Raw genomic sequence first — 27,956 nt, 5'->3', positions numbered from 1 at the left:
AGGTGATGCAGCTAATCAAACCTGCACAGAGAGGAGTGGAGGTGGCAGGAGTGTGAGCTGAAGGAGGGGGGGGGGGAGACTCCACACACAAACACAGCAGGAAGGTTTAGAGTTTGTACTGTATTTGCATTTTCCTGGGGGAAGAACTGTAGCAGTAGATTCTGCCTCTCAACACCCAACAGCTAAATTCAGCAAAAGCGTTTATTTTTTAACCCAGAGAAGACAAATTGGCAACAGTAACAGACAGCATTTATTCAAGTATTCAGGAGAAGAACCAGCTCGGCCTGGTTTCAAAAAGGAGCTATACATCTCCTGGAGATGCTTCAGAAGCGTCTTCTACACAACAGTGTGGCAGGAGAGTCTTACAAGAAAATACATTGCATATGAAGATTGTTGAAGCCCTTAGCTGTATCAGAAGCTGGTGGGCAAAATGTCATGGCTATCCTCCGCAAGGCTGCTGTTGGACTAGAGATCCTGCCTTTCAGTTCCAGTGAAAGGCTCCACAAAGCCCTTATTGCACATACACCCAAATCTAGTAATGCAACCTCAGAGATTTGTCAAAAATAAATCCACAGGACCGACGGCTATCATGGGGCTCCCCCAAAAGCCAGGCAACCAGCACCAGGCAATCCCTACATGGGCCACAATTTACTCTAAGGAAAGAGTAATGGGGGAAAGATGCTTTTACTGTCATTTACAAGAGCTTGCCGAAACATCTTCTACAGCAAGCTCTAGCTCCAGCCCAAGGAATCCCACTGGGAGTTATTTATATTAAACAGCAAAGATTCAATCCCCAGCTATAAAAGCCTGGCGTTCCCATCTCTTGCCCTGACCACCAAGGCCTTTGGAAAGTTCCCAGGAGCATCCTAATAAGACAAGTGTGGTTGTTCCCACAGTCCTTTGCTGACGGCACAGGCTGTTGCCACCTCCCAAGTCTTTGGTGTTTCCACAGGCACAGAAGGTGATTGAGGCAGCTCCAATCAACTGGTATTTTTGCTAGTGGAAGGCAAGTGGGTGGTGTAGCAGTGTGTACAAATGCGGACTGGCTTCAGCTGCTTGAAGTGGGGCAGAGGCGCCAAGTGTGACGAGCAGCGAGAGCAGAAGATCTGGGGAGGAAATAAGATTGTGCATCAAATAGAGCCGAGGGCCACGTGGTACTGCAAGCCCCACTCCACATGGAAGAGATGCGGCTGCCCTAATCCTTTGGCCAAGAAACAATCAAAAACATGACTGACCCAGTTGAGGTCCCAACACAGACTTAGATTGCAGGCTAGTTCAATTATTGCAGCCTCTGTCCATCCCTCCCATCTGGAGAGGCCATCCTTTCAGGGACAACCCTTACTCACAATATTTGTTTAAAGGCATCTTTCCAGGAAACATGTAAGCCAGGCTTGCCCAACCAGGGACCCCCTATATGCTTTGAACTATAACTTCCCTCATTCCTGACCACTGGGCCATGCTGGCTGGGGCTTATGAGGTTGCAGCCCAAAAGATATGGAGGACACAAAGCCCAAGCCCAAGCCCAAGCCCTGGCCCATGACAAGATACGCTATAGTTAAAGTGTTCACAGGCATGGTCTGCCTGGTCCTTTTGCAGCTGCTGCTTCCACTAGAATGAAAGTCCCAGGTGGTCCTTATGTAGCCCCATCGCCTACCTTGCCACAACTTCGGCAGTGGTGCCGTCGGCGAAGAAAGGTGAAAGGCACACGGCAAGCCATGCAGTGACTGCAAGTGCTGTCTGGCACCCAGTCTGGTGGTGCTAAGGCATCTGTAAAAGAACAGAAGGGCAGTTGCGGACATGGCCACGTGTCTTCTAAAGTCCGCCAGAGCCATAAAACTTCCCCCAGCCAAAATGTGTTAAGAGAACTCCGATTACGGAGAGATATATGTTTATTCAGTGACAAAGCAGAAAGTAGTTCACGAGGAGTCACAAGTCATCTGCCCAGGCACAAAACCTCAGGAAAAGCCATGAGGCTCTAGAGTGGGGCACGGTTTGGACAACACAGCCCCTAAAATATAAGGCAAGAGGGGGACTGTACAGGATCTTATGCTTACTGCAAACCAAAGAGAAAATTTCCCTTTGTCAGCAAGGCCAGCCCAGGGTGCCTGCCTGTGCATAACAGATCCTTGAACATGGGATCAACCTTTCTTGAAGGCTTGGCCAAGTGAGAGAGAGAAGCTCAGACCGAATTCCCTGGGATAATAGGAGATGCTCAGGAAGAGGCCTGTTTCACATTCTGGGCTCTCACCTTCTCTCCCAGTGCCTCCCCTGCTTCTGGAGCAGAGAGCACAGTCTGCCAGGTGAGAAGCTGTTGGTAGCACATGGACCTCCACCTCTGAAAAGGAAAAAATAAAAGCTATAAGCAGGCAAGTTGCTATTGCTCAAGGGAAATACATCCATGCCAGGGCAAAGATACAACTGGCTGGATGTTCACCTCAGCTGTATGTTTCCATAAATGTTCCATTCATTATCCTTAAAAAGGGGGTCCAACTACATGTTACGAGGCAGACACATAATCAGACATACCCAACTTTGTTTTAAAGCGGGGAGGGGAAAAGAGGGAAGATGATGCCTAAGCACCAGCCACAATGTGGTGCTTAGAGTGTTTCTTTTCTATGCTTATATGAAGAACTAAAAAGTACTCCATGTTCTTCACCTCAATATGCATCCCCATGCTCACTGGTCTAATGCACAACGGAAAGGCGAAGGGGCAGGAACCTGAATTGAGCAAAGTCACGCTGCAATTAGCAGCAATCCTTTGAGCAAGGAGAATGTTTTATTGGGCTTGGAGCAAGGGTGTCACTAACAAACTCAGTTCCAGGGACTATCACACAGTACCAACATGTAGCTAAAGGAGCTCTGCTCTCATTCTGAGGTCCATTAGTCAACAGAAGTAATTAGCACAAGATGAGATATTCTTTTCAGTTGTGGTGCCGAAAATAAAATTACTTCTCAACAGACTTTCATTTGGTCGCCTTTTTGCCCACAAACCCTTAAGAGCAGGCATCCCCAAACTGCGGCCCTCCAGATGTTTTGGCCTACAACTCCCATGATCCCTAGCTAACAGGACCAGTGGTCAGGGTTGATGGGAATTGTAGTCCCAAAACATCTGGAGGGCCGAGTTTGGGGGTGCCTGCTTAAGAGTGTACTATTGATTATGGTAGGCATTCCCCCCAGTGCAGCCTCTCATGAAGTTTTTTCTTTGTGGTTGCTGATATGGTTTCCACTACGCTGTTTTTGCTGCTGTTATTATTTTGCTTTTATTTTGTTTGTGAATTCTGTGTGGGGTTTTTTTTGTAAGCCACCTTAAGTCTGATTTTAGCAGAGCAAGATAAGATATATATGTTGAGATAAATAAATAGAAAAGAATGAAACAGCCCCAGAGTCCTTGAAACTTAAGTATGATTGATTTAAGTATTACAAACAGCCAGCCGGTCCAGTAAGTTTTGGAATACAATTCCCATCTGTGACCATTAGTCATACTAATTTGGAAGGCCTTAGGTTGGGGAAGGCTGCATGACAGTATACATGACTCAGTATGTGTCACTAACATGAGTGCCCAGCACTTTTAGTGGAGCAGCATTACATGTCCATGCCATGCTGCACATGCAAACACTAAGGAAATGCTATGGAACCATGCACGAGTCAAGGAGTGTCACTCACGGCCAGTGTCTGTCACCTCCTGTTCCTCTGCCCGGGATGTCACAATTTTAAATACAGTCTTCAGGATGGCACGCAGATCACTTGCAAAGTTGGTTTGTAGCTGGTCTGCCACTCCTACCCGAACACAACACAGCAATTTGTGTAATATCCATTGCACAATGACACAAGGGCAAGAGATAAACACGTAGATTTTAGCCAAATAACACAAAAGTCCTTCCTTAGAGGAAAACAATAGTCAACAGCTTCTAACCAAGCAATTCTTTCCATCTCAATTCTGAACCAACGGGATACTATTTTTTCACTACTCTCTCCTGCTGAAGAGACTAATTCTCAATTTAGGTGCTAAACCTTCAGGATTAAGGCTAGGCAAGAGAGCTCATGCAATATCTGAGCTGAACCAAAATTTACAGTTCAAAATCCTTAGGCAACGTGGGGGCAATACTTGCCTGCTTTACAGGCAACTTATTGGGCTTCTTAGCTAATGTCTGTGAAGCACTTTCAGCTGAGTCATGCAAAATGTAAGTACTTGCCCCAATGAATAAATATTTTATTAAAATGGATGCTATTCCCTAATCATGTACTGTAATAAGACAATAGCTGCCATCTTCTGAGCTATTTTTAATGGCATGTGGAACAACTTGTTCTAACTTGCCATCATATCCAGATTGGTGTATTACCGCTTGTAGTCATTGTGATGCTTAACAAAGGAGTACCCAACCTTTTGTGTGCTAGGCGGTACATTTGGAATTTTGATAAAGTGCCATGAGCAGCGGTCACAAAATGGCCGCAAAATAGCTGTCACAGCTAAATGATCAGGAGAGGCGGGAGTTCAAAGTGGTGTGGGCAAGCCCCTCCATCAGCCATCCTACCAATGTCGTAGCAGGAAGGCACTTAACATTATCTATTGCTCAGGAAGAGAATATCTTTGCACCTCTCTGTTCAGAACAGATGGGAGTATGGGCCTCCATTGCTGGCTTCCAAGGAAATATGGGCATGTTAAAGGGGGAGTGTTGAAGAGGAACTGTGCAGGAAAAGCAAACAGTCTCTTGTCAGTTGTGGATTTTTGAAGGGATGCTTTACCAAGACATTTTGCATGTTGCATAAGCAGTATTGGTGGGGACTTTTATCTCAAGCCCTGCTCCCCCTAATAACTCATCTAATTCTAGAAAACCAACCACTTCCTGCCAGGATCTCTTCCCCAACAGGGCAACAAGAAGCTTATCAGCTGGTTTGGAGGTATGATCAGGTACGCCGTCCTTCCACTTGGACATATCTGCTCTTTTCCAAAATCTTGACCAGCAGAAAACTCTCTAATTTTTTCATATGATAGGAATACATTCCAAACATAAGGAGCACCAGTTCACTTGTCCAGTTTGTCCAAATCGGGGAATCTACGGAGACTCATCTGCTTTTTTTTTTTAAACTCCCTTCTGCTGCCAACCATACACCTGCCAGCCAATGCCCCAGTTGCATTATGGGATATTGGATGATGGAGACCTCCCTTATCCAGCAAAAACAAGGTACTCACCAGAGATGCAGACAAACAGTGTGTGGATCATGTCCTCTGTAGTGGTATAACGGGCTCGCAGTTCTGCCCAACGAGCTGTTTGTGGAGCTTGTGTGGTCACTCCTGCCTTGGTGCTACTAGACCTCTGCCCACGCTGCCTGTTAAGAAGAGAACAAGCAGCATTAGAATGGGTATTAAGGGGTTACTCTCTCACCTTCTGCACTCCTGTTCTTTCAAAGTTCTTCCCCCTCAAAAAACAACAACAACCCAAAGGCATCATCTTCCCTAAATATATGAATGCCAGGTAAGCAAATGCCAAGGAAATGGTAAGCAATATATACAGTAAATGTTCCCACATGAGTTTTGGGCCTGCTAAGATTTATGCACCCCTTCTTTACATTTCCAAGAGACAAGAGCCACTGACTCCTCAAACGCTGAAAAGGGTAGTGCTCAGACAGGGTTTGTCAACTACCTTGGTTCTCTCCGAAAACGTTCGAAAACCAAGGTGTGGCTTCTGATTGGCTGCAGGAGCTTCCTGCACTCAATCGGGAGCTGCGTCGGACGTTCGGCTTCCAAAAAACATTCTCAGACCAGAGCACTTACTTCTGGGTTTGCAGCCTTCGGGAGCCAAAACATTCAAGTCACAAGGGGTTCAAGAACCAAGGTACGACTGTACTGCCACCTAGCTGCAAAGTTTCAATTACTCCTTTACCTCTCATGTAGTCCACACTCTGCTCAAAAGCTACAAGCACTTCTGATTTCTGCAGAAGTACTGAGGAACCCTTTCCATTGTCTTTTGATGCTGCCATGGATAGCACTTTCAGTGGCTTCCACATTAAGGATTTACTGTCACTTTTACAGAGCACCTACATGACACTGTCAACAAAACAAACCTTTCTTATGCTTTCCCTGTTTAGCTTCGTTCCCCCCAGAGCTTAAAAACAAACAAACAGAAATCCAACTTTGTTTTAACTCGGTAGAAAAGCTGCAAAATTTCCTCAGGTGTATAGAATAGATGGCCTATCACAGTGCTATTCTGATTGTATTGCTCTAGCCATTTCCTAGATTGTGTTCTAGCATTTCCTTCTCTATGGTATGTCTCTCTAGGAATCAACTCAACCAATTTAACCCTCCTATTTCCAAAAATATTATTGTCATTATATCAGTCTCCCCACACCACACCTAAATTGTGATCCAGGGTGGTGGTGCACAATCATGATCTGGTGCGCAGTAAAGGGGAATGGACATGGACAATGGGCCCAATGAAATCAGCACACAACCTCAGATTCCAACGTTTTGGGCTGAGGGCGGGTGGGTGAAGAGAAGTGATTCTTGGTCATACCTTGAGGCACCCGAAAAGCCATGTGGTGTTGCAGCGCCTCGGAAGTCAGGAGAATCTATATCCTTGAAGGGCTGTGAATCTGTAGTGCTCTCATTCAGTACACGCTTCTCCAACATGTAAAGTTCTTCCTTGGACAACACACGCAGCAAATCCCTATAAGGGAGAAGGCTCATAAAGGAGGCATCTAGGAAAACAAGACACTGGAATTGCCCTAAAGGAATAGACTGGATAACCCAGCTCTCACGTAGTACCCTGGAAGGAAGGTCAGATCTACTCTCGTTATGGTAGGGCTTCAGTGCAATGTGGAAACCAAGCTCACAAAAAGGAGCTCATGCCCAACACACCATGTGCAAATGCATATAATTTGTACCCCCTGATGAGGCAACCTGCTGCTGCATCACACACAAACTCTGATCGTGTATCCAGAACATCTTGCTTCATCCTCTGTTAACTGCATGTCTGCTTGCAGGAGAAAGACACCACTAACATTTATACAATAATTTCCATTTAACTGAGGGTTGATCAAACATCAGCAAAATTATGTGGTAGAATACTTCTGGGATTGCACAGCTTCAGACTGCAGGGTGGGAGGGATTGCATTTTTCAAATGAGCTGTATTAGCCCTTCCTGTGACTGCACTAAAACACCACAGTCAGGTGATTTTGCTGAACATGTAGCTTGGGTTCTTAACACAAACCCCTCCACAAAGACCCAGACTCTTCTTAACCTGATGAAGTTCCAGTTGAGTTCCTGTGCGACAGCTGCTTTTATAGTCACTCACCTGATTTTTCTAAGCAAGACGTAAAAGGGGCTAAAGACTCTGGATATCTCCTCGGGCCTCCGCTCCAAATTGAGGGGTCCATCTGGGTAGATCAGAAGACCACTGTGTACAGGACAAAGAAATAAAACACACAGGTAGGATTGGATTTCCTGATCTACTGCTGCTATGTATGTTTTCCCTAATACATTAATTATTATTGGAGGGTTTTTTTCCAAAATGCAAGAACTTTCAAAATAATAATGGGGAAAAATTAATGGGAATTGCTCTTTCCTCGTATCGTTTGGGCAGAGAATTCTCAAAATGAAAGCTGGGACACTGTAGTAAACCTTGTCCAAGTTTCCTTTTCCAAGATAGCAAAATTTCCCTAACTTTACTTCTTCGGTTAGTTAGCAGATGCACATTATTCAGCTCTGATGCCACTGCTCTGCCTATATTTTGTGCCCACCACTCTCTAAATTCCAACTAGCAGCTATGTTTTCCAAGGAGCTTTCAGTGTGCTACCCATTTTGAAGGGGAAACTCAAAAGTAGCACAGCCACTTACTGCTGAGATGGGGACATAGTACTGTACTTTGAAGAACCACCATGAGTGGAATTTGACAAGACAAAAGCTGGTGGGAAAGAGCCGCTTGCAAATAACTGTGTGCTGGGACCTCAGGCAGTAGCTGCCCCAATCAGGATCTAAAGGAGCAACAGCTGGCTTTGGGAAAGGCATTCCAGCTATAAAGTAGTCACACACACCCAGAATAGGCAGGGAGGATGGCCATTTGGAGAAAGGGACAGCTCGGAAGTTTTAAATACAGCAAAAGCAAGCAATCTTCCCAACTGCATGAGCCAGAGCAGTGGTGGGCAACTTTTTGGGGCCTCTGGGACTCATCCTCCCCACCTCCATGCAGACACACATGAGAGACGGGGAGAGGAATATGCTTGGACTGCCAAGATGCCATTGCACACCTTCCTGCTGCCCAGAAGATTGGCAGGAGCAGAGGAACTTATAGACGAGTAGCTGATTTATGTACCATGAAGGAAGAAGTAAAATGAGAGACCTCCTTTTAGACAAATGTGACTTGCCCCAGTTTCTTCTGTTAAGAATGCACACCTGTCTCGCCAGCTTTGACAGCTATAATTGCCAGATTGAACATTCCACATATCTTGAGTTTATGGAGCTACTGGGCTCTATACTCAACCAAAAGATGACAGGTAAAACCACATACCTGATAATGGCCAGGCGGGGAATAGTGAACATCAGCTGCGGTTCATACCCATCAATCGTCTCCTGAGTCAAGTAGCCAAGTTTCAGAGCTCTAGATGAGTGAGGGAGAGAAGGGGCAGGAAATGAGGAAGGAAGGCGTGGGCAGAAGTCAAAATCCCTAGTCCAAGTAGATAATTATCCTAGACCTCAATTGAGCCAAGCTTCCCACATCAAAAAGGAGCATTGGCTGGTTTGCGTCATAAGGTTTTGTAAAGACCCATCTTTGTGCCCAGGTTTTCTCTGATCCATAAAACAAGACCCTGCTTATTATGCTCTAATCTCTTGATTTTTAAAATATGTTTTTATTCTACTGCTTTGTTGGTTCTGGAAAATGATTGCCTTTTTAAAAAAAATGATACTGTTTGTATTTTATGTTGTATTGTTTCCAAGAAATTTAAAAAACATGAAGTACAGTGAGGGGAAAAAGTATTTGATCCCCTGCTAAATTTTGCCCGTTTGCCTTCTGACGAAGAAATGACCAGTCCATAATTTTAATGGTAGGTTTATTTTGGCTGTGAGAGACAGAATAACAACAGGGAAAACCCCAGAAGACAAAAGTCAGAGATTGATGTGCATTATAATGAGTGAAATAAGTATTTGATCCCCTAGCAACCAGCCAGATGTCAGGCTATTGGTATCTTCACTGTATGTAATGAGCTGAGATAAGAAGCACCTGCTGTAAGGGAGAGGTCTTACCTGTAATCCCAGCTCGTTACAGTACCTGTACAAAAGACACCTGTCAACAGAAGCAATCAATCCAGCAGATTCCAAAGTGGTAACCATGACCAAGGATCTTTCCAAGCCACAGAGCACTGGGGACATCCTGGCAAAATCCTCACCTAGCCACAGTTTCACAGAAGAGCACAACAATCTCCTGCTGCCTATAGATTTCTTCGGGCGACTTCACCGAGACTAAAGATGACACGTAACTGGAAAAGAGAAAAAAGCTTTGAAACCCAGCTTAGCCACCACTCCCAGCACCTACCTTGCATATAAGCCCAACACATAGCCCTAATTTTCTGGTCTCCCTTTGCAACTCACAATTTGGCAGCATAAACTTCAGAAGGCAACAGTGGTCCTTTCCAGAGATGCCTCTTGCTGCCCAATCACTACTTTTATTGGTTCAGGCCAGGTTGGTTTTTTAAGCTTCTTTTCGTTTTCATATTTAAAAAGCAGCTGTTAGAAGTTTCATCCTCTTCTGCCCACATTGAACCACTTTCTGCCCCTTACCGGTAGCTTAACCCAGTGCATTGCCTAAAAAGAAGGTCAGCCTTTGGACATGCCCAATTCCTTAAAGCAGAACATGTACACATAACATGAACACCATTGTTGAAACATCTGCAATGGCTGCCCATCTACTACTGAAACAAGCCTAAAGTCCTTGTGATAACTCACAAAGCCCCAAACAACTTAGGTCCAGGGCACATTTGGGACCACCTAAACCCTTATATCCCAACTTGATCACTGAGATCACCTGCAGGAGTGTTGCTGGTTGTTCCCCCACGTTGGTGACACACATTTGACATCGACACAAAAGAGAGACTTTAGTGTGATCTGCCTAGTCCTGTGGAATGCTCTGCCAGCACCTTCTGTTTCAACCTTTAAATGCCTGCTGAAAACTCTCTTATTCCACCAGGCTTATGCAGACAATCAAGAATGCAAATTTCCATAATTGTCAGTTGGTGCTCTCTGATTTTAATTTATTAATGAGTTTTTATTATGTATCAATATTATTGTACACTGCCTTGAACCTTTGCATGATAGAGTGGTATATAAATATTTGTTATAAAGAAAAAAATAGTCTGAATGTAAGAGCCGTACTGGATCAGCCTAGAGCAGTGTTTCTCAACCAGTGTGCCTCCAGATGTTTTGGGACTACAACTCCCATCATTCCTGACCACTGGTCTTGCTAGCTAGGGATGATGGGAGTTGTAGTCCCAAAATATCTGGAGCCACACTGGTTGAGAAACACTGGCCTAGAGACCTATCTAGTTCTACAGCTGCCAATCAGATGCCTCTGAGAAGCAGGTCTGCTCAGCACCCACCTCAGCTCAAACTCAGCAAAGAGCATATCAAAACGAATCAATGCCCTGCGGATAGGCTCTGAATAGGGTCCAGGTTGGTTCAGGCTTTGTTCCCGGAGCACCGTCCGCACCAACTCCAAGCTGCACAGTAGATCCTTGGCCAGAGGTCGCAGCCGTATCCCATCTGCTTCGTCCACATCAATGTAGGTGCGTGCCATCAAACACTGGAGGGAAGGAATAGTGACAGCTCAGGAACACTCTATGTCCTTTGACTGCCTCTCCCCGCCATATCACACAAGCTATTTCAGGGCAGGGATGAGCCCCCCAGCAACTGCCAAAGCCTAACTCCAGGAACGGAACCACATTACATCCCAATGAAGCAAGCAAAATTCCCAAGCGCTCAGCAATCATCTACTCAGGTGAGCCCGAGAAATCACAGCTAAAGGAATCCAGGCTGTGAGTAATGAAAGAGGAAAAGGAGAAGATGATGACACTAGATGCACAAGGCATTAGGAGTATCCCCTAATCCAGCTGTTCATGCTTGTAGCCTAAAATGGAGCTATACTCAAGAACAGAACATACAAAGAGTGGTTGAATGTTCTAGTCCGCCAAATCAGGTGGCACAGTGGGTGCGGCTGTTAACCAGAAGGTTGGTGGTTTGAGCCCACCCAAGGATGGCTAGGGGCAGGATTCCTGCATTGCACAGGGTTGGACTAGATGGCCCCCATGGTCCCATCCAACTCTACAGCTCAATGATTGCATGAAATCCCTCCCGCACGGCTCACCTCAGCAGCAAACAGCATGTGGTTCCGGAGATTGTCCACGAGGAGGTCTTCAGGGAATTTGATGACGTAGTCACGGCCATGACGCTCCTTGGGGATACACTCATCCATAATTCGCTCTATGATGGACAGCAGTTCGGTCTAGGAGAATGGGTAGAACGGTTGTTACCTTCAACACAAGGACATTCTGGAGACACCAAATGAGCTGATAAGGCAGAAAGCCAGGTCTTCCCAGAAAATTACTGATGGGCCAGGGTAGATTTTGGCATTTCCATTGCCAAACATCTCAGCCAGAAATGGAACTCAGCAACGAGGATTTAGCAAGAGAAAACACACTGTTCTGTATTCTGTGTTGATGGGAGGAGGTGAAAATTGGGGGAGAGGGGGACCTCAGTCTGCAGCTGCTCCATATTCCAAGAGTGTCCCACATTATTTTTCCTGCCACAGGAAACTTACTCTTAAAATAGGAGGAGGAAATCATTTTCCTTTAAAAAACAACAACAACAATAGCCCACACCAAATGCACACAAGCACTGAGGGAGCACTGCGCTCTGGAAGACAGCGGTGTATAATCTCCATCTTGATCCTTGCCAGTCAGAGGCCTGCCATTGGCCCTGCTCCACTGAAGCAGCCAGGGACTGTAGACCAGGCATCCCCAAACTTCGGCCCTCCAGATGTTTTGGACTACAATTCCCATCATCCCTGACCACTGGTCCTGTTAGCTAGGGATCATGGGAGTTGTAGGCCAAAACATCTGGAGGGTCGCAGTTTGGGGATGCCTGCTGTAGATCATGTACTTTGGAAAGAATCTCCAAAGGAGGGTGCAATGAGACCAATGCCTGTCTTACCATCTCCTAACTGTGCACATTTCTGAATGTGATTTAAAGTGAGATGACGAGTAGGAAGGGGAAGCAAAATCCCTCGCCGCACTTCCCCATTGGAAATCTCTTATTTTGAGTTATGTGCTGGGTTTCCCCAAGCAAACAGCTAAAAGTGTGTCTGTCTGTCTGTCTGTCTGTCTGTCTGTCTGTCTGTGTGTCAGCTACTGCCACCCTCCCTCCCCTTCTGATCATCGTGTCTAGTTTGGCCCTTAGAGAGAATGCCTTACCTGACTAAGGTGCAGCTGATTTAATAGAACCAGGTATTGCTGAGGATCTGTCTCTACATCCAGACAGTTGATCTCCGTCACCACTTGGGTCACTCGCTCATCAGCATAGAAAAATTGTGACAGTAACCTCGGATCGGAGCGCTGAATAGACATAAGAAAGCATGGTTTATTCACAGCTCATCCTTATGAGGCAATGCTGGTACTCATGAAAGGAGTTGTTTCTGAATGATACTTGTTTCTGAATGATACCATTTCAGACTGCAGGTGGGGGAAATTACATGACTGAATGTGCTTCACTGAGAGAGGAAGGGGAGAGAGAAAACTCTGATGATGATACCCCTACCATCTGACTGGGTTGCAACCACTCTGGGTTTAGTCTAGCTTTTTCCCTGATGTACGCTTTAAATAAACAGTAAATGCAAGATTATTTTTGCAATGGAGAAACGTTCAGTCATGTGAGGTGCTACCTGCATTCCAAAATGGTACAGCCCCAAAACAGGTTTACTACAGTACTACATTTCTGTGCATGAAAATTAGGTCTCAGCTTTGATGCAACTTCCTGTGATCCCTTTCAGAAACTGCTTTGAATAGCTCTAAGGAAATAAATACATAAAGATTTTGAAGATGAGTATCTATTGGCAGAAGACATAGTAAGGATTACCATAAGTCCCTATTCTCTACAAGATTTATATCAGTGGAAAGATATGAACTAAAAAGAGCGACGCTAGATCAGACCAAGGGCCCATCACCCAGTAGCCTGCCAGTTTTCAACAGACGCTTCTGAGAAGCCCAGGCATAGTGCCTCTGGTTTAACTTACCCTACCAGTCATAGTTAACACCCATTTATAAACTCGTCCTCCACACATTTACCTAATCCGCTTTAAAGCCATCTAAGCCTGCAGCCATCACCACACCTTGTGGCAGCATGTTCCATAAGTTAATTGTATGTTGTGTTACGTGAAGCTTTCAAGTTCCTAGACACCACCAGAATCACATTTCAGGCACCTGGGGGGGGGGGAAGCAACTTTGCATCCAGTCATTACACACATGCAACCATATGCCATTAAGTAACATCTTTTGCAGAGTTTGGGCGCGAAAGGCAGTACTTGAATGGTTGTATCCAGCCAGATAGCAAGAATTTAGGTCAAGAATAAAACAAACAAACAAAGGGCCTTCCACTTCACCAAAGCGCTCAGGCACACACCCCATGCCTGTTCTATGCTATTTGTTTTTGGGAACAATGATAAATCTTATGGAAGAGGAATGACCCTCCAGGCTTAAGATGCCAATTCCTAACAGGTGGATTCTAAGCCTCATTGTGGCAAATAACAAATGAGAAAAATGGTATCTAGAAGATGGGAGGGTGGGGGCAAAGCAAGAAAAACCAAGGAGAGTTCACAGGGTTCCCACAATTGTAACTTTGTCTATTCATAGGTAAGTCCTACTGAATTCAATATGATTTACTCCCAGGTTAGGACTGCAGCCTTAGGGCTTATCCACACTTACCTTTCCTCTGCTCTTTCCAGGATGGTCCATGCTTTAAAACTTTGTGTATGAGCACCCTTTCCTCCCAACTCCTCTGGATCTTTAGCTACAGAAACCTGCTCTTTAAAGCTATATTTGAGCAAATGGCAATCTGCAGAAAACCCAAACTGACAGTTGTTCTGATTGGGCACTAAAGCGCGGGGAAAGCTATGGGGCAACTATCATCACCACCACCACGCTCAGACATGGACCTGTGTCTGGAAAGAGTGGGGCAAAAGGTACTGTAGTTTTCCATGTATAAGGCGATGGCTTTTTTATTATTAAAAATGATAAAAATTGGGGGTCGTCTTATACACGGATAGTGCAGAGGGGGGACGGGCGATTTGATGGCAGCCGTGAGCAGGAGATTGTGTGCGGCGGTCAGTTGGGTGAGCAATTGTCGGCAATCCCCCACCCAAAAGCTCAATAACTGTGGGCAATCCCCCCCCAAAAAAGCTCAACAACTGTGGGCAATCTCCCCCCATTTCCTTAATTTGGAGTCCCAAAAAATAGGGGTCGTCTTATACACAGAAAAATGCGGTAAGTGTAGATGAGCCTTAAGTCCACAACATGGTCCACAGGTCCTTTGCAATGGGACTCTCTGTATCCTCCTCTCAAGCCGTTTTTAACCCCTCAAGGATGCCCTGGGACTCTGACAATAACATGGCATAGACCTGCCCCTTTCAGTGGGAAGAAAGCACCAGATGACCTTGGAACAAACAAGGGATGTCTGTATTATAAACCCAAACCAATTTTAAATGGGATCACCTGTCTTGGTTTCTTCTGATGAAACTATGATTCTATTGGGGATGCTGAAGCTTCTCGATCCCTTATGTTCTTTCAGACGGCATGCGAACGGCTAAGCTAGGCAGAGTGGAAATCTGTGTAGGCTAATTACTGAAGTCCAGGAAACTTATTTGCAGGACTGTCCTTCAGATCAATGCCATGCAATTGCATACTCTGCCAAGTAGAAACCGGCAAAGGCAACAGTAACATGCCCAAGATTATCCTCGCTCAATGCAGCCTAGTCAGCACATTTGAGTAAATTAACCTTGGGACCAAGCCAGAAGTCTCAAGCTATTGCTTTGAAACTGCTAGAGACAAGCAACTTGTGCTAAACAGAAGTGCCTCTGCATTTGCCTCCCCCTTTTTGACAATTTAGAGAGGGAGAGGGAGAGGGAGAGGGAGAGGGAGAGGGAGACTTTGGCTAAAGGCCTTTCAGCAGAGGCTGGACAGGGATGCTTCAGCTGCACCCTGCATTGAGCAGGGGGCTCGACTACTTGACTTCAAAGCTCCCTTTCAACTCATAAGAACATCAGACGAGCCTGCTGGATCAGCCAGTGGCCCATCTAGTCCAGCATCCTGTTCCCACGCTGGCCAGCCAGATGCCTGTGCGAAGGATGCAATCAGGATCCAAGTACAAGAGCACTCTTCCCTCCTGCGGTTTCCAGCAACTGGTCTTCAGAAGCATTGCTGATTCTGACTAGGGAGGCAGAGTATAGCCATCATTGCTAGTAGCCCTTGAGAGCCTTGTCCTCCATGAATTTGTCCAACCTTCCTTTAAAGCCATCCAATATGGTTGCCATCAACACCTCCTGCCATAGTAAATTCCATTTTTTAATTATGCATTGTGTGTATAAATACTTTTCTCTATGCTGTTCTAGCACCATGCCATTCGCAAATTTATAAGCTTTTATTATGTTCTCTCTCACACACACCTTTTCTCTAACCCAAATGCGGCAACCTTTCCACTTAAGGAGTTGCTCCACCCCCCACCCCGATCATTATGGTTGCCCTTTTCTGAAATAAAAATAATCCTCCTTCTGTGACTGAATCACTGTGCAGGCTGTCCTAACTGTCCATCCTTGGCTCCACTGAGTGGGAGGATTACTAACGGGTCACATTCAAAGGCTCATGATCTCCACCTTTGTGGCAAACAGGATAATGACAGAGTTTGGAAAGGTTTCCGGAAGCACTGGCTCCCAAAGCCCCTCGAGTCACGAGCAAGCATCTTTCTCCAACTACTTCCGGCATATAATGACAGAGGCTCTTGCCCGAGCAAGTCCATGCCACAAATGAACCTTTGGGGAAGGGTGAGGTACGGTGGATCAATTGCTTATTGCTGCTGCTGTTGTATTCCTATAGAAAATGCATTGGCCTGTTCTAATATTATTTTCTAATGTTGGCTTTCAGTTTATGCACTTCTGTCTTGGGATCCTCAGGCCTATAAATATGATACATAAATAAAAAAAATAGGTAAGTCAAGAGTAGTGGTTCCCAATTAGCTAAGTACTGCAGACCCCATTTTTCAAAAGTCGAGCCGTGAACCTCCTACTTCTGAAAATGTTGATATCTCTATGGTAGTTTCTGTTATGTGAATGGTGCCACGGATCCCCTGGGTGGGTGTGCAGACCTCCTGGGATCTGCAGATTATCAACTGGGAAGCACTGGTTTAGAGAAGTGTCACATCACTGTCACTTGGCTGCTTTTGACTAACCCAACTACTCTGGAACTGTCACCCTTTAAGCATGTACTGGAACTAGTTCATGAACTGAACCCAGCTCAGGCCTTCAGACTGACCAAGGGGCAGACAGAATGCCAAGGGCAGACCATTTATTGTCAGTCAGAAACTGGTATGATGCTGTGGTTAGATTTTCTGCTCTGTAAATGAGGCAGCACACTCCTATGCACATACAGTACAGAGCTGGGCTCATGGATTACCAAGTGACGGAGTCCTCTGTAAAGATCTTCACCCCTAGTGGGAACAAAAGCCATGCCAGGACACAAAAGCCAGGATAGAGGGGCCAAAGGACTGTAGGAGCAGTAGATTATCTGTCAGAATCTCTAGCAGGCAGGCTGTTTCCCACTTGGTGCAAGCATATCACCAGAACCAGGCAATCACAGCCAACAGGCCAGCCAACCAACTCCTCTCCTCGTGAAAGAGTTATGTGGGGACTTGGAGAGAGGGTCTCACCCAGCAACAGTTAAAAGAATAAAACTCACATCCTCAGAGTACAACAAGGCCAGTTCAGTGGCATTTAACAACAGAACCTTTTCTGCAGTAAGCCCTTGGCTAGAGAATTTTGCCTGGTGCCTAACATGCGGTCTTTTAACACCAAGTAAGGACCCTCTCCCTGCCCCTGCCCCCGCCACCCCTGCCCCTTCAGTTTTTAAAACATGGTCGAGCACTTTCTAGACCTTGTTGCTGGTTTTATTTGGATGCTATTTCTGATTTTATGTTCATATTACATTGTTATATTTTATGGGCTTGGAATATTGTAAACCACAAACAGAACTTAGCATTGATGAGTGGTATAAAAATCCTGCAAATCAGGGGGTGGGGAAGACCTTTGGACCTCCAGAAGTTGCTCCAATCAGCCTTGTCAAGTATGCTTAATAGCCAGGGGTGATGGGAGTTGCAGTTCAGCAACACCTGCTGATTTTTTTTTTTAATGAAGCTTTCTTGCAAGTTGTATGCCACTTTCCTCCAGCCCTGCCCCCATGTGCAAAACCAATAGTGAAACACTAGCTGTTGTATGCCCACCACAGAAAGGCTATCTTCTGCCCCACAGTGCAATGCTGTACAACTGACAATGGATGAAGACATTCCTCAATATGGTACCCTTCAGAATTGCCACCATTCCTTACCATTCACCATGCCAGCTAGGGCTAATAGGAGTTGTCATCCCAAACATCTTGGAGGGACTCTAGTTGGGAAAGGCTGTTCTAGAGATAACATTAAAATCACTGTTTTTTTAAAAAAAAATTCTTTTTTTCTCTGGAAAGGCCTTCTGAGGTTGCCACATAGGTATATTAGCAGACTTGTCCACCACGAATCTCCTTTTCTGTCTCCAATCTGTTGTTGTTGTTGTTGTTGTTGTTGTTGGCATTTGACACAAACAAATACTGCATGGCCAGATGGGAAAGGCCATAAGAAACCAACTTCAAGCTGGGTCAGAGATTCTCATAAACAGGTGTGACGTGGAAACGCTCCGAAACAGCTGACTCTGTGCAGTGGCTTTTGTGCAGAATTAACACAAGATGAAATCATGCAGCCGTCTCAGGATGTGCACAGCCTTGCGGCATGAAGTCATATACACACACCTCTCTCAGGTATGCTGGGAGGGCAGGAAGCTCTCACAAAGAAGACGTTAATCTCGGGAGCACAAACATCGCTATGCTGCACCTCCACCAATCACACCGTCAGCTGCCTCCACCCAAGTCAAGCCATAATTTGCTGGGTGAAGCAGCTGAGGCATAGCAGTTTACACCAAGAACCAAAGAAACAGCATGTTCTAAAGCGGGTGGGGGAGACATGAGCCAGCCCTGACTGGGCTCCCATTAGGATTCTTACGCAGGTTTTTCTTCCTGAGACCCTAGCTAGGCCTGCCATTAGCTCACTTGGTGCCTCAGTTCCTCAAAAGTTGCAAGGTTTTGGTGAGCAGAAACTTACCTCCAAAAACCACTGTTGGAAGGAAGGAAGGAATGGAAGGATTGGAAGGAATAATTTTCTGGGCCAAATCCTCCAGTTGAGGAGAGCAACGGAAGGCAGAAGCCACTGCCATGCCCCAAGAGGCATGACACCTTCACAATACTGCCCAGCAGAGCTTCTCTGGGTGGTGTGTGGCATCCAGCCAGACCAGCAATGCATATGTCGAAAACCTTTGGAGGCCTGCAAAGACTTGTTTGCAAAGCATTATTAAAATAGCTCTGATCGGCATCAACTTAGATGCTGCGTTGACCACAGTGCCCATGACTATGTTCTGAGCACTGTCAACTCAGGTGCTTGGAGGGACTAGCTCTACCTGCAGTTCCTGCCCCTCCTCTACCTCATTACATCAGGCAGGAGTGGGCTGACTGGCTAGATTCAGGGGAAGTGCCTCTTGGGGAGAGGTGGCGGTTGCGTCTGAAAAGGCTATCTGAACTCTTGACGATTAAGCTGGTCACATACACATGAGTAGGTGGTTGTTATGCAACTCCAAACACTCTCGGATGACCTCAATTTTCCAGATTAATTAGTTTGGTTTCCAGTCTGGTTTTGGAAAGGAAAGTGCTTTGGTGACCCTGATTGGTGACCTATACCAGGAGAAGGACAGGATGAGACCTTGCTCCCTGTAGTTCTGTTTTCCCCACTGCCTCCGCTGCTTCTGGCTGCATGGATGAGCAGCACAGGGGGGACTGAGGGAGATGCGTGCACTAGGTTTCAACCTCTGCTCCTTGTGAACTCTCTCCCCAGCTGCTGATCTGGTCTGTGGAAAACAGCTGAGGAGCAGAGAAGGAGGAGGCATGGCTGAAGGATCCTACTGCTGACAGCTTGCTGGGTTTTCATACTGAGAGAGGTGAGCCCTTGTGCATGTGAATGGGGAATGTCATGTGAGTTTGGCCTCATTCACTGCAGCCAGAAGTACCCCGGAGGTAAAGTGGTCCTTAGGTTGAAAGCAAATCCTCACCCCTGCTATACAGCAGTGTTCTTCAAGGACCACTTGCTCCCATGTGAACATGCATGCATGCATGCGTGCATGCAGAGATGACCTCCTGAGCCACTTTTCTGAAGGGTGACCCAATAAAGGGTTCCTTTGGTGTTCGTGGCGCTCCAGTTTTGGAATTCCCTCCCCATGGACATTTGTCTGGTATCAGGAGAACAGGTGAGGTTAGACTGGCACCACATGGAAATATTGTTATTTATACAGGTCTTTTAGATGCTTGTATTAATAGCCTGTTTCTTCCCAGCTCAAACAAAATAAAAAAATTCCTTCCAGCAGCACCTTAGAGACCAACTAAGTTTGTCATTGGTATGAGCTTTCGTGTGCATGCACACTTCTTCAGATACCAGCTTCCCAGCTCAGTTATGGATGTATCTTGATTTAATAACTATTTGTTGTTTGCTCATTTTTAACATACAGTAATATGTTGAAACTATTACTTTTACTGTGAGTCCCTCCATGAAACTGAGGGGGGTTGGAGAGCATATTTAAAGTGTAAAGGCAAAGGGACCCCTGACCATTAGGTCCAGTCCTGACCGACTCTGGGGTTGCGGCGCTCATCTCGCATTATTGGCTGAGGGAGCCGGTGTACAGCTTCCAGGTCATGTGGCCAGCATGACAAAGCCACTTCTGGTGAACCAGAGCAGCACACGGAAATGCCGTTTACCTTCCCGCCGGAGCGGTACCTATCTATCTACTTGCACTTTGACATGCTTCCGAACTGCTAGGTTGGCAGGAGCTGGGACCGAGCAACAGGAGCTCACCCCGTCACGGGGATTTGAACCGCCGACCTTCTGATTGGCAAGCCCTAGGCTTTGTGGTTTAACCCACAGCGCCACCCGCATCCCTTATTTTATTTAAAGCGTAAGAATAAGTAAATAAGAAAGGCAAATAAAAATGATTTCTTCCCCTCCCCTGATCTTTCTGGATCTCTCTTGGCCAACACTTACTCCAAATCCTTCTTGCCATCAAAATGTAAGACACAGAATAATGCAGCCGTTTAGGACTTCTCCAGAGATTACTACTGTCGGGTGGTCAGCTCTGCTTCTCTCTTTGACCACCAATCCCTCTAGTTGGAGCTCATCTCAACCGCAGGACAGACACACCCATAGCCTGTTTCGCCAAGCACTGGACTCGCAATGACCTGTACAACCAGACCATCAATTTTAGCCAACACAGTCTCTTCCCAGTCATCCACAGAATCTCTTCTTCAAACATTGTCCTACTTCCTGTGCCAGTCACAGAAATGGGTGAGAGCATGACACAAGGAAAGTTGGTTGTCTAGGCTATGAAAACTTGGAAAAAACCCAGCAGCATTACCGTAATCATCTCTTTCTCTTGCCTCCTCCAATTCTGAACCACCAAGAGACAGAATTCAAACCCGTAATGAGCAGGTTCCGAGTAACAAGAACTACTTGCAAAACGCTGAAAATTGTATCATATGCCAACATGGCTCAATGGTATAGCACATACTCTGCATACAAAAAGTCCCAGATTCCAATCTCTGGCATCTCCAGTCAGGGTTGAGAAAGACCTGTGCTCAATACCTTGGGAAGTCAGTACGTAGGCCATGTGCAGGGTGGGGCTAATCCTATGGCCCTCCCAATGTTGTTGATCTACAACTCTTATTACCCCTAACCATTGGCCATGCTGGCTGGAGCTGATGGCAAGTAGATCCATCAACATCTGGAGTTCTACAGTTTAGTCAGCCCTGGTGTAGACAATCCTGGGCCAGAGAACCAATGGTCTGAGTCACAGTGTAAAGCAGTTCCTACACACCTATACAGCAGCAAGACTCATATGGATAACAGTAGTACCATGTGCAATTCATTACCAGAGTAATTAGGGTGAAAATCCAACACACACCCCAAATTCAATAGGACTCACTTCTAAATAGACTTGGTTAGGATTGCATTATAAATTACATGTTTATTCCACAGTAGCAACGGGGCCATATTGTATTAGCAAACACAAAGCACATTACTGGAGAACATGGTGGAAGACTTAAAAACCAAAGTGAAGGCAGATGTACTTAGCAATATGTGAGTAATCTTGCTTCCATGCAAACATCACAATGACAACCTGTTTTCTCTTCCTGATGGATTCTTACTAGACATAAATATACAGGCTTGTTTTATTCAAAATAAGTTGTATCCAATTAGTCTGTTCGGACAACACCTACAGATAATTATTACCAAATGTTGAAATACTGGAGAAAAGCCAAGAAACACTCATGCCAATGTTTGAAGAGGACAAGAGGAAGGGCAAGGATTACTATAACGTAATTATTTAGCTCAGTGCCAATCCAATGAAAAAGCAATCAAGGGAGCCAAATGATTTCAAAGAGCAAAAAGATCAGATCAATGTTTTGCAGGGAAAGGGTTCTTGTTAAACAAACCCTATTTTAACCTTTTGCTGATGTTAAACGTTTAATTGTAAAATGATACCAGATTAAATGGCCTTGCTGGAACCTCTGGAAGATATTGGCTCCCGAGGTTTTTACTGAAGCCCAAGCTCATGAAATGTCTCTCTTTGGAACGGACTTATAGCTCCAACCTAGAAGTGAAGCTGCAAGCTTCTGGGTAATGATGCTCTGCAACATCCAAACTCCCTCCCCCAAGTTCTCTGTAAATAGCATTGGACTCTGACACCATCTCTTACGTTGCACTGAGCTTTAGATCAGAGAGAACCTTCTCTGACCACTGATCTGTCTAGCTGCAGCTCATCACAATCACAAGATCAAAACACTCATTGGTGGTTTCAACACAAAACCTTTCCTCTGCTCTCCACCCTCAAGTTCTCTGGTATGGGCAAAAACCTTGAGAGGGCTGGAGGTGGTTCTCTTGTTTCATGATCAGCTTTAGAGTAGGCAGAAGCATCACAAATCTTAATTCTACTTCAACCTGCTCTGGAAACCAACTTGCTATGAGATAACACCCCCTTATACCTCTCCTTAAAGTGTTTTGTATGAACTCAAGATTTAGAGAAGGCCTTGCAGTGACCACAAGTAATGTGTGGCTAATGAGCAAAGCAAATACTTGTGGGACCCTGTAAACAGGACATTGTGATGCACCATCATACTGAATAGTAACAGACAGGCAATCGGCTCCACAAGATCTGTGCAACCCACAGCGTAAGCAGTCAGGATAGCAGAAAGTCGTGTTGATCCAAAGAGAGAGAGAGAGAGAGAGAGAGAGAGAGAGAGGTATGCTTAAGACATTTGACTTAAAAGTACATTGGAAGTTGCCTTGTATTAAGTCAGACCATCTGTCCATATAGCTCAGTGTTGCCTACACTGATTGGCAGTGGTTCTCCAAGGTTTCAGGCGGGAGGCATTTCTAGCCCAACGTGGAAACACCAGGGATTGAACCTGGGACTTTCTGTGTGCAAATCAAGGGGAAGCAAAGAGTATGTGGGGCAAGAAAGAATTTGTGGCTAGCCAATAAAGGTGGCTGACAGCTTTAAGGAGGAAATCACTATCAAAAGATAGTGTTCCTTGAAGAATCATCAGTTCAGGATCCAGCTTCCTGTTAATTTTTAAAGACATAACAAATGCAGCATAAAAATCATTAGTGAGGAAGTCTTTAGACTACACTAATTACAGCCTGATTCTCTCCACTGTGATCATATGTTAAAATAATATTTCATAGTTGTTTACTTATTATGTATTCATTAATTCACACCCAGCGCCATATCTTCTGATCCCATTTCCGTCCTATTTTTTTTCAAATAAATTCCTTCCACACTTTCCCCCATTCTTTTTCCAATAAAAGCTTTAATAAAACCTTATTTTTAAGAAGTAATTACACTGATTGTATGCAGATTCAGAAGTCTCTTTATGTTCAACAGGACTTGCTCCCAGGTAAGTGAGTATAGCGTTACAGAATTGCAGCAATGTGGCAAGTTAATGCAAGGAAACATTAGCAAATAATGAATATTCTGAGTATGTAACCGACTGGGCTTCTTCTACAATATAAGGGCAAGAAATCCAACACATAGAATCATGGAATTGTAGAGTTGGAAAGGACCCTAAGATTAAGAATTTCATGCTCTATTGACTGAGCTATCTGCTATCAACAACCAAATCCAAGTGACTATAAAAGGAGACGCTGCTTTTTAGGCCACCCTAAAATAAAGTTTTAGGTGCCTGGCGTGCTCTGGTCCATGGGGTCACGAAGAGTCGGACACGACTAAACGACTAAACAACAACAAAATGAAGTTGTGATATTTATTTGCATTGTTGATAACATGTTTGATTCATCTGCTCCTTCTGGGGCTTCTATACTAGAAGTGCATTTTGCTTTAGCATGCAATGGGCGATGGTGAGCCACCTGGGCTCTCTCTCCAGGGATGCTTAAACGCAGAGTTAGTTTTCAACAACAGTTCTGCAGTTGTGTACTTGGCTAGCTATCATGGCATACCCAGGTAGGCTATTGGAACTGCTCTCTTAAAGCACAGGTGGGCAGCCGCCCATGGCTCCTGTGTGAATTAGAGCAGGCATGGCTGGCTCTGGTCACCCCCACTGGCATTCAGCCTCCCCATCCCCCAGCAACTGTATGTGGCTGTTCAGGACAAAAAAATGTTGCTTATCCCTGAACTACAGAGCTGTGCAAGGATCAACAAGATGCAAGCTTTATCTTTCGAACCAGGGGAGTTCAACTGTCAATCACAAGTGACAATTATGCCCCACTTGTTATTCCCCCTCACATACCCCGTTTTGCAAGGAAGCACGCTCCTTTTCAAAATGCCAGCAATACGCTATTCCCTGAATTCTATTAAGACAGATTGGTCAAGGATAGATGTACGTAACAGAAGTTGAATAAACTGGCCTGTGGCCTTCACATTCACTGTCCGCAGAGTTGAACAAATAAATATGACCCCATCACGAGAGAATCAAAGTTCTCTTGGCTCTCCCACAGCTGACAAGCAGGTGAACTGAAGCTTCTCTGTAATGCTACAATGAAGTCAACAAATGACCACACACACAAAGATTTTATACTGATTTGCCTTTTCATCAATTCTTTATGATACATTTTTCATTCACTCTTGAGAATGTGGATAAGGCCAAGCAAGAGGGGGTGATTCATTGCTGTTTAGGGAAAAAAAGTTCGCCAATAAGAAAGTTACCCAATGTCTGAAATGGAACAGAAAAGCAATAATAGGAATCATGAGCAACTATTGTCACTGGTAAACAGCTAACTGCTATATTTGGTTCCTTCTGGATAAACAGCCAACAATAAAAAAACAAGAACTGGATTTTCAAGAGTTCATAGCTACTGGGTGTATGAGTCTTGCCAGCCACAGGAATGTTCTCTTTCAAAAAAAATTCCAAATAATCAGTTTTTTCAAACATGAGCAGTTGGGTCACAAAAATCTTTGTTTGTTTGAATTATGGCTTCGTTCTTACCAATGTGTTAACATGGAACACATCGTGATTGAATGTTCCTCACCAAAAATAAAAATCCCTGCATATAGAAAACTAAGAATTCAGTGTGGTTCCCCCCCCCCAAGTTGAGGAACATTCACAGCATAATTCTATGCATATCTACTCAGAAGTAAGTCCCACTGAATTCATTGGGACTTACTCCCAGGTAAGGGTGTACAGGAATATAGTAAGGGCAAAATGGCTTTTTAAAAATAAGTATGTCCTTAATCTCAGCCCCAGCAATTGAACAGCAAGGCCTTAAAATCAGCTTCATATTAGTAGCATAAGAGGAAACTAAGCACCTTGTACTAAAAGCAAGACCAACAGGTTTTCTCTTCTCAATGCTTAATTTGAACCCATATGCACTATATCCTTTGTACATCACATTGTTGCAACATTATTTATTTCACAATATTTATATCCCACTTGACTGTAATAAAACCTCACAGCAATTTACAACATACTGTACTGTTCATAGAGTATGACGAATGGCTCAGAAAGTCCTTTCACCTACCTAGCTTAGTATGCAATCTCTGACTTTAAGTATCATAATAATAATAATAATAATAATAATAATAATAATAATAATAAACCCATGAAGTATATAAAATAGTCTCTTCTTCTCTCCCTGAACCATGCCAGTCACTTCACCCCCACATTAGAGGGTGGATTAATTCCCAAAGTAGCCTTCACAACTATTCCCCAAATCTGCTGGCATTTTATTATTCCAGCTCCAAGCAATCTAGTCTCACACATAACTATCAAGATCAATTTGAATGCTGCTCTGCTTTGGGCCTCAAACAAGTTCTGAGGCAGAGAATTCCACAACACATTTTTACTTTTATCAGCAAATTGTAGGTTGTAATCCGTACCCCTTTGCTCCTATTCCCAATTATTGTTTTACTTACATAAAAAAACTCTCTCAATCATAAAGTGGGTTTTTTTTAGCTCTGCCCTAAAAAATTGGTGGAGAAACAGTGACTTTTTCTTCCTAGATTACAAGGTGGTTTAGAAAATTAAAGCTCATCCAGCACAGTAAGTTTATTGTCAAACAGCAATTTCAGCTGAGCTATCTAGCACACAACATAAACCTAGGTTTATTCCATAGACTAGAGCTAGCAACCCCAGTTCTGTTTACTAATTACACCTTGGTATATACTTGGGTGAGTGAAATATGAGTCATAAACAAGTCAGGAGGAAGTCAACCCCCTGCCAGCCAATAGATGACACCGATCCCTGTAGAGCCAGTTGCATCCACCCACAAACTTCAGTTTCACCCTTGCAAAGAAGTGATGGCACAACACCTATTTACACACAAACTTCAGGCTCTCAGTTCCATCCACAACTGGCCCAGATCTCCCTCTCCTAAACAAGTGGTATGGGGCAGCTGTGTTTGGCCACAAGCCCCCTCCCCCATGGACTAAAATAAAGTGAGACTAAAATACTTTCATTTTAGCACAGGGTTTGGCTAACTCCTAAAACCTGCTATCAGTTACCACACAGCTGGTTATTCACAGCGCTTATTGGTCTGTTTTGGCTTCAATCTCTCCTGTTGCTGGCTGTTTTGAGCAGCTTTTTAATGTGTTAGAAAGGCAGGAGACGAGTGTTTTCAGCAATACATACCTTGATCTGTCACATACACCCTTACACCCTTTTCTTTACCCATTTGAAATGTATGTCTCCATTACGGTTTTGTAGTCACAGACCGGGATGAAAACTCTAGAAGAAATCCTTAGACCAAACCTAACCAGTACAGATGCCCTTTTTGCTGCGGGGGGGGGGGGGGCTTCTAGTGCCACTACTGGCAGAAGGTGACAGGCAGGAAAAAAAGGTAGAACATCACAAACTCACATGCTTATTACCCTGGAGCTTAGAAACAGCATGCCATCTACAGAAGAAGGTGAATTATTTGAAGGGCTGACACACAGAATGGAGCAAATTTGATTTGTTGCTTGGTTTGAGGAGGACCCAAAGCAATGGGTTCAAGTTACAAGGAAGGGGATTTCTCAACTAAACATTAGGAAGAAGTGCTTGATGGTACGGGCAGTTCTCTAGCAGAACAGGCTGCCTTAGAAGGTGGTGGGCTTTCCTTATGAGGTGTTTAAGCAGAGGCTGAATAAAGGATGCTATTGAACTGGATTTCCTGCTTGGGAAGGAAGGGGTTGGACTAGATGATATCGGAGATCCCCTCTTGCAAGACTGGGATTCCAGGAAAGTCGAGAAAGAAGCCACCCTGCACCACAGAGCTCTGGACTGCCAGAGACAACAGCCACTGAAGGGAGCAAGGTCTCCACACCTCTAAGGTCTTAAGGATCCAGGTTTACCAGCAGGCGAGAGGACAAAGTGGCGGTAGACGAATGAAGAAACAAATACAAAGGCGTACACAGACACACCTGTGTACACTTATGTCAATCCCGAAGAGCTACAACATCAAAGGCTCCTACGGTATACTCGGCAAATCACTACCACGGATTGAAACTTTCATTTCACCCCCCCAGCGGGCATTGGAAAGGGGGGGCGGGGGGCTCATTCGTGACACCCTTTAACAACCCGGTTTGGGAAGGCAGCCGGGAGAGGGACGTTTTAAGAAGTTGGAGGCTAACTCGGCTGTAATCCTCGACCCTGATTTGGCAGCCTCCGCGCGATCAGGATCGCTGCCGCGAAAGAGAAGCAATTCCCAAGAAGTCCGAATTTAAACGGAGGATTCCTTTCAGAGCCTTAGCGAAAAGCGAGGTGGATCGCGGACGGGACGCGGGGAGCGAACACCGAGGCGCTAGAAGTGTCCCCCCCCCCCCGGCGAAACATGCCGAGAAGAGAAAAAGGAGCCCTCGCCGGGCCTAGCCCAGAGACAGCGAGAAAGAAACCGAGAGAGAGCCCGTCGGGGAGCCCGTCCCGGGCTGGGAAGAACCCCTTCTCGGAGCCCCGCTCCTCACCTTGGGTCTATGCAGCCATCTGCGGACAGCGGCGGGCAGCATGGCTCGAGCTCGGCGCGCGGCGGCGGGAGAAAGCGCTCTGGCTCCAGCAGACTCAGACACACCTGAGCCGTCTGCTCTCCGCCGCCTCCGCC

At 45.2% G+C, this 27,956-nt stretch overlaps 1 protein-coding gene across 1 annotated transcript; it reads right to left on the bottom strand.

Annotated features, from left to right (window-relative positions):
* Positions 1-219: 219 nt before the first annotated feature.
* On the bottom strand, positions 220-27,953 carry ZFYVE28 (zinc finger FYVE-type containing 28). The gene is made up of 13 exons (XM_035105850.2): positions 27,823-27,953; positions 12,458-12,598; positions 11,353-11,490; positions 10,589-10,791; positions 9,383-9,472; positions 8,506-8,595; positions 7,294-7,395; positions 6,513-6,665; positions 5,192-5,328; positions 3,664-3,777; positions 2,249-2,335; positions 1,655-1,767; positions 220-1,106 (listed from the first exon to the last, which is right to left on the bottom strand). The coding sequence occupies exons 1-13, from the start codon at positions 27,862-27,864 to the stop codon at positions 981-983; spliced, it is 1,536 nt and encodes a 511-aa protein (XP_034961741.1). The 5' UTR covers positions 27,865-27,953; the 3' UTR covers positions 220-980.
* Between the last annotated feature and the right edge of the window lie 3 nt (positions 27,954-27,956).

Source organism: Zootoca vivipara, chromosome 2, assembly GCF_963506605.1.
Source record: "Zootoca vivipara chromosome 2, rZooViv1.1, whole genome shotgun sequence".
Classification (NCBI taxonomy): Eukaryota; Metazoa; Chordata; class Lepidosauria; order Squamata; family Lacertidae; genus Zootoca; species Zootoca vivipara.
The sequence above is the reverse complement of the archived record's forward strand: the minus strand, read 5'-3'. Positions and strand labels throughout refer to the sequence as shown.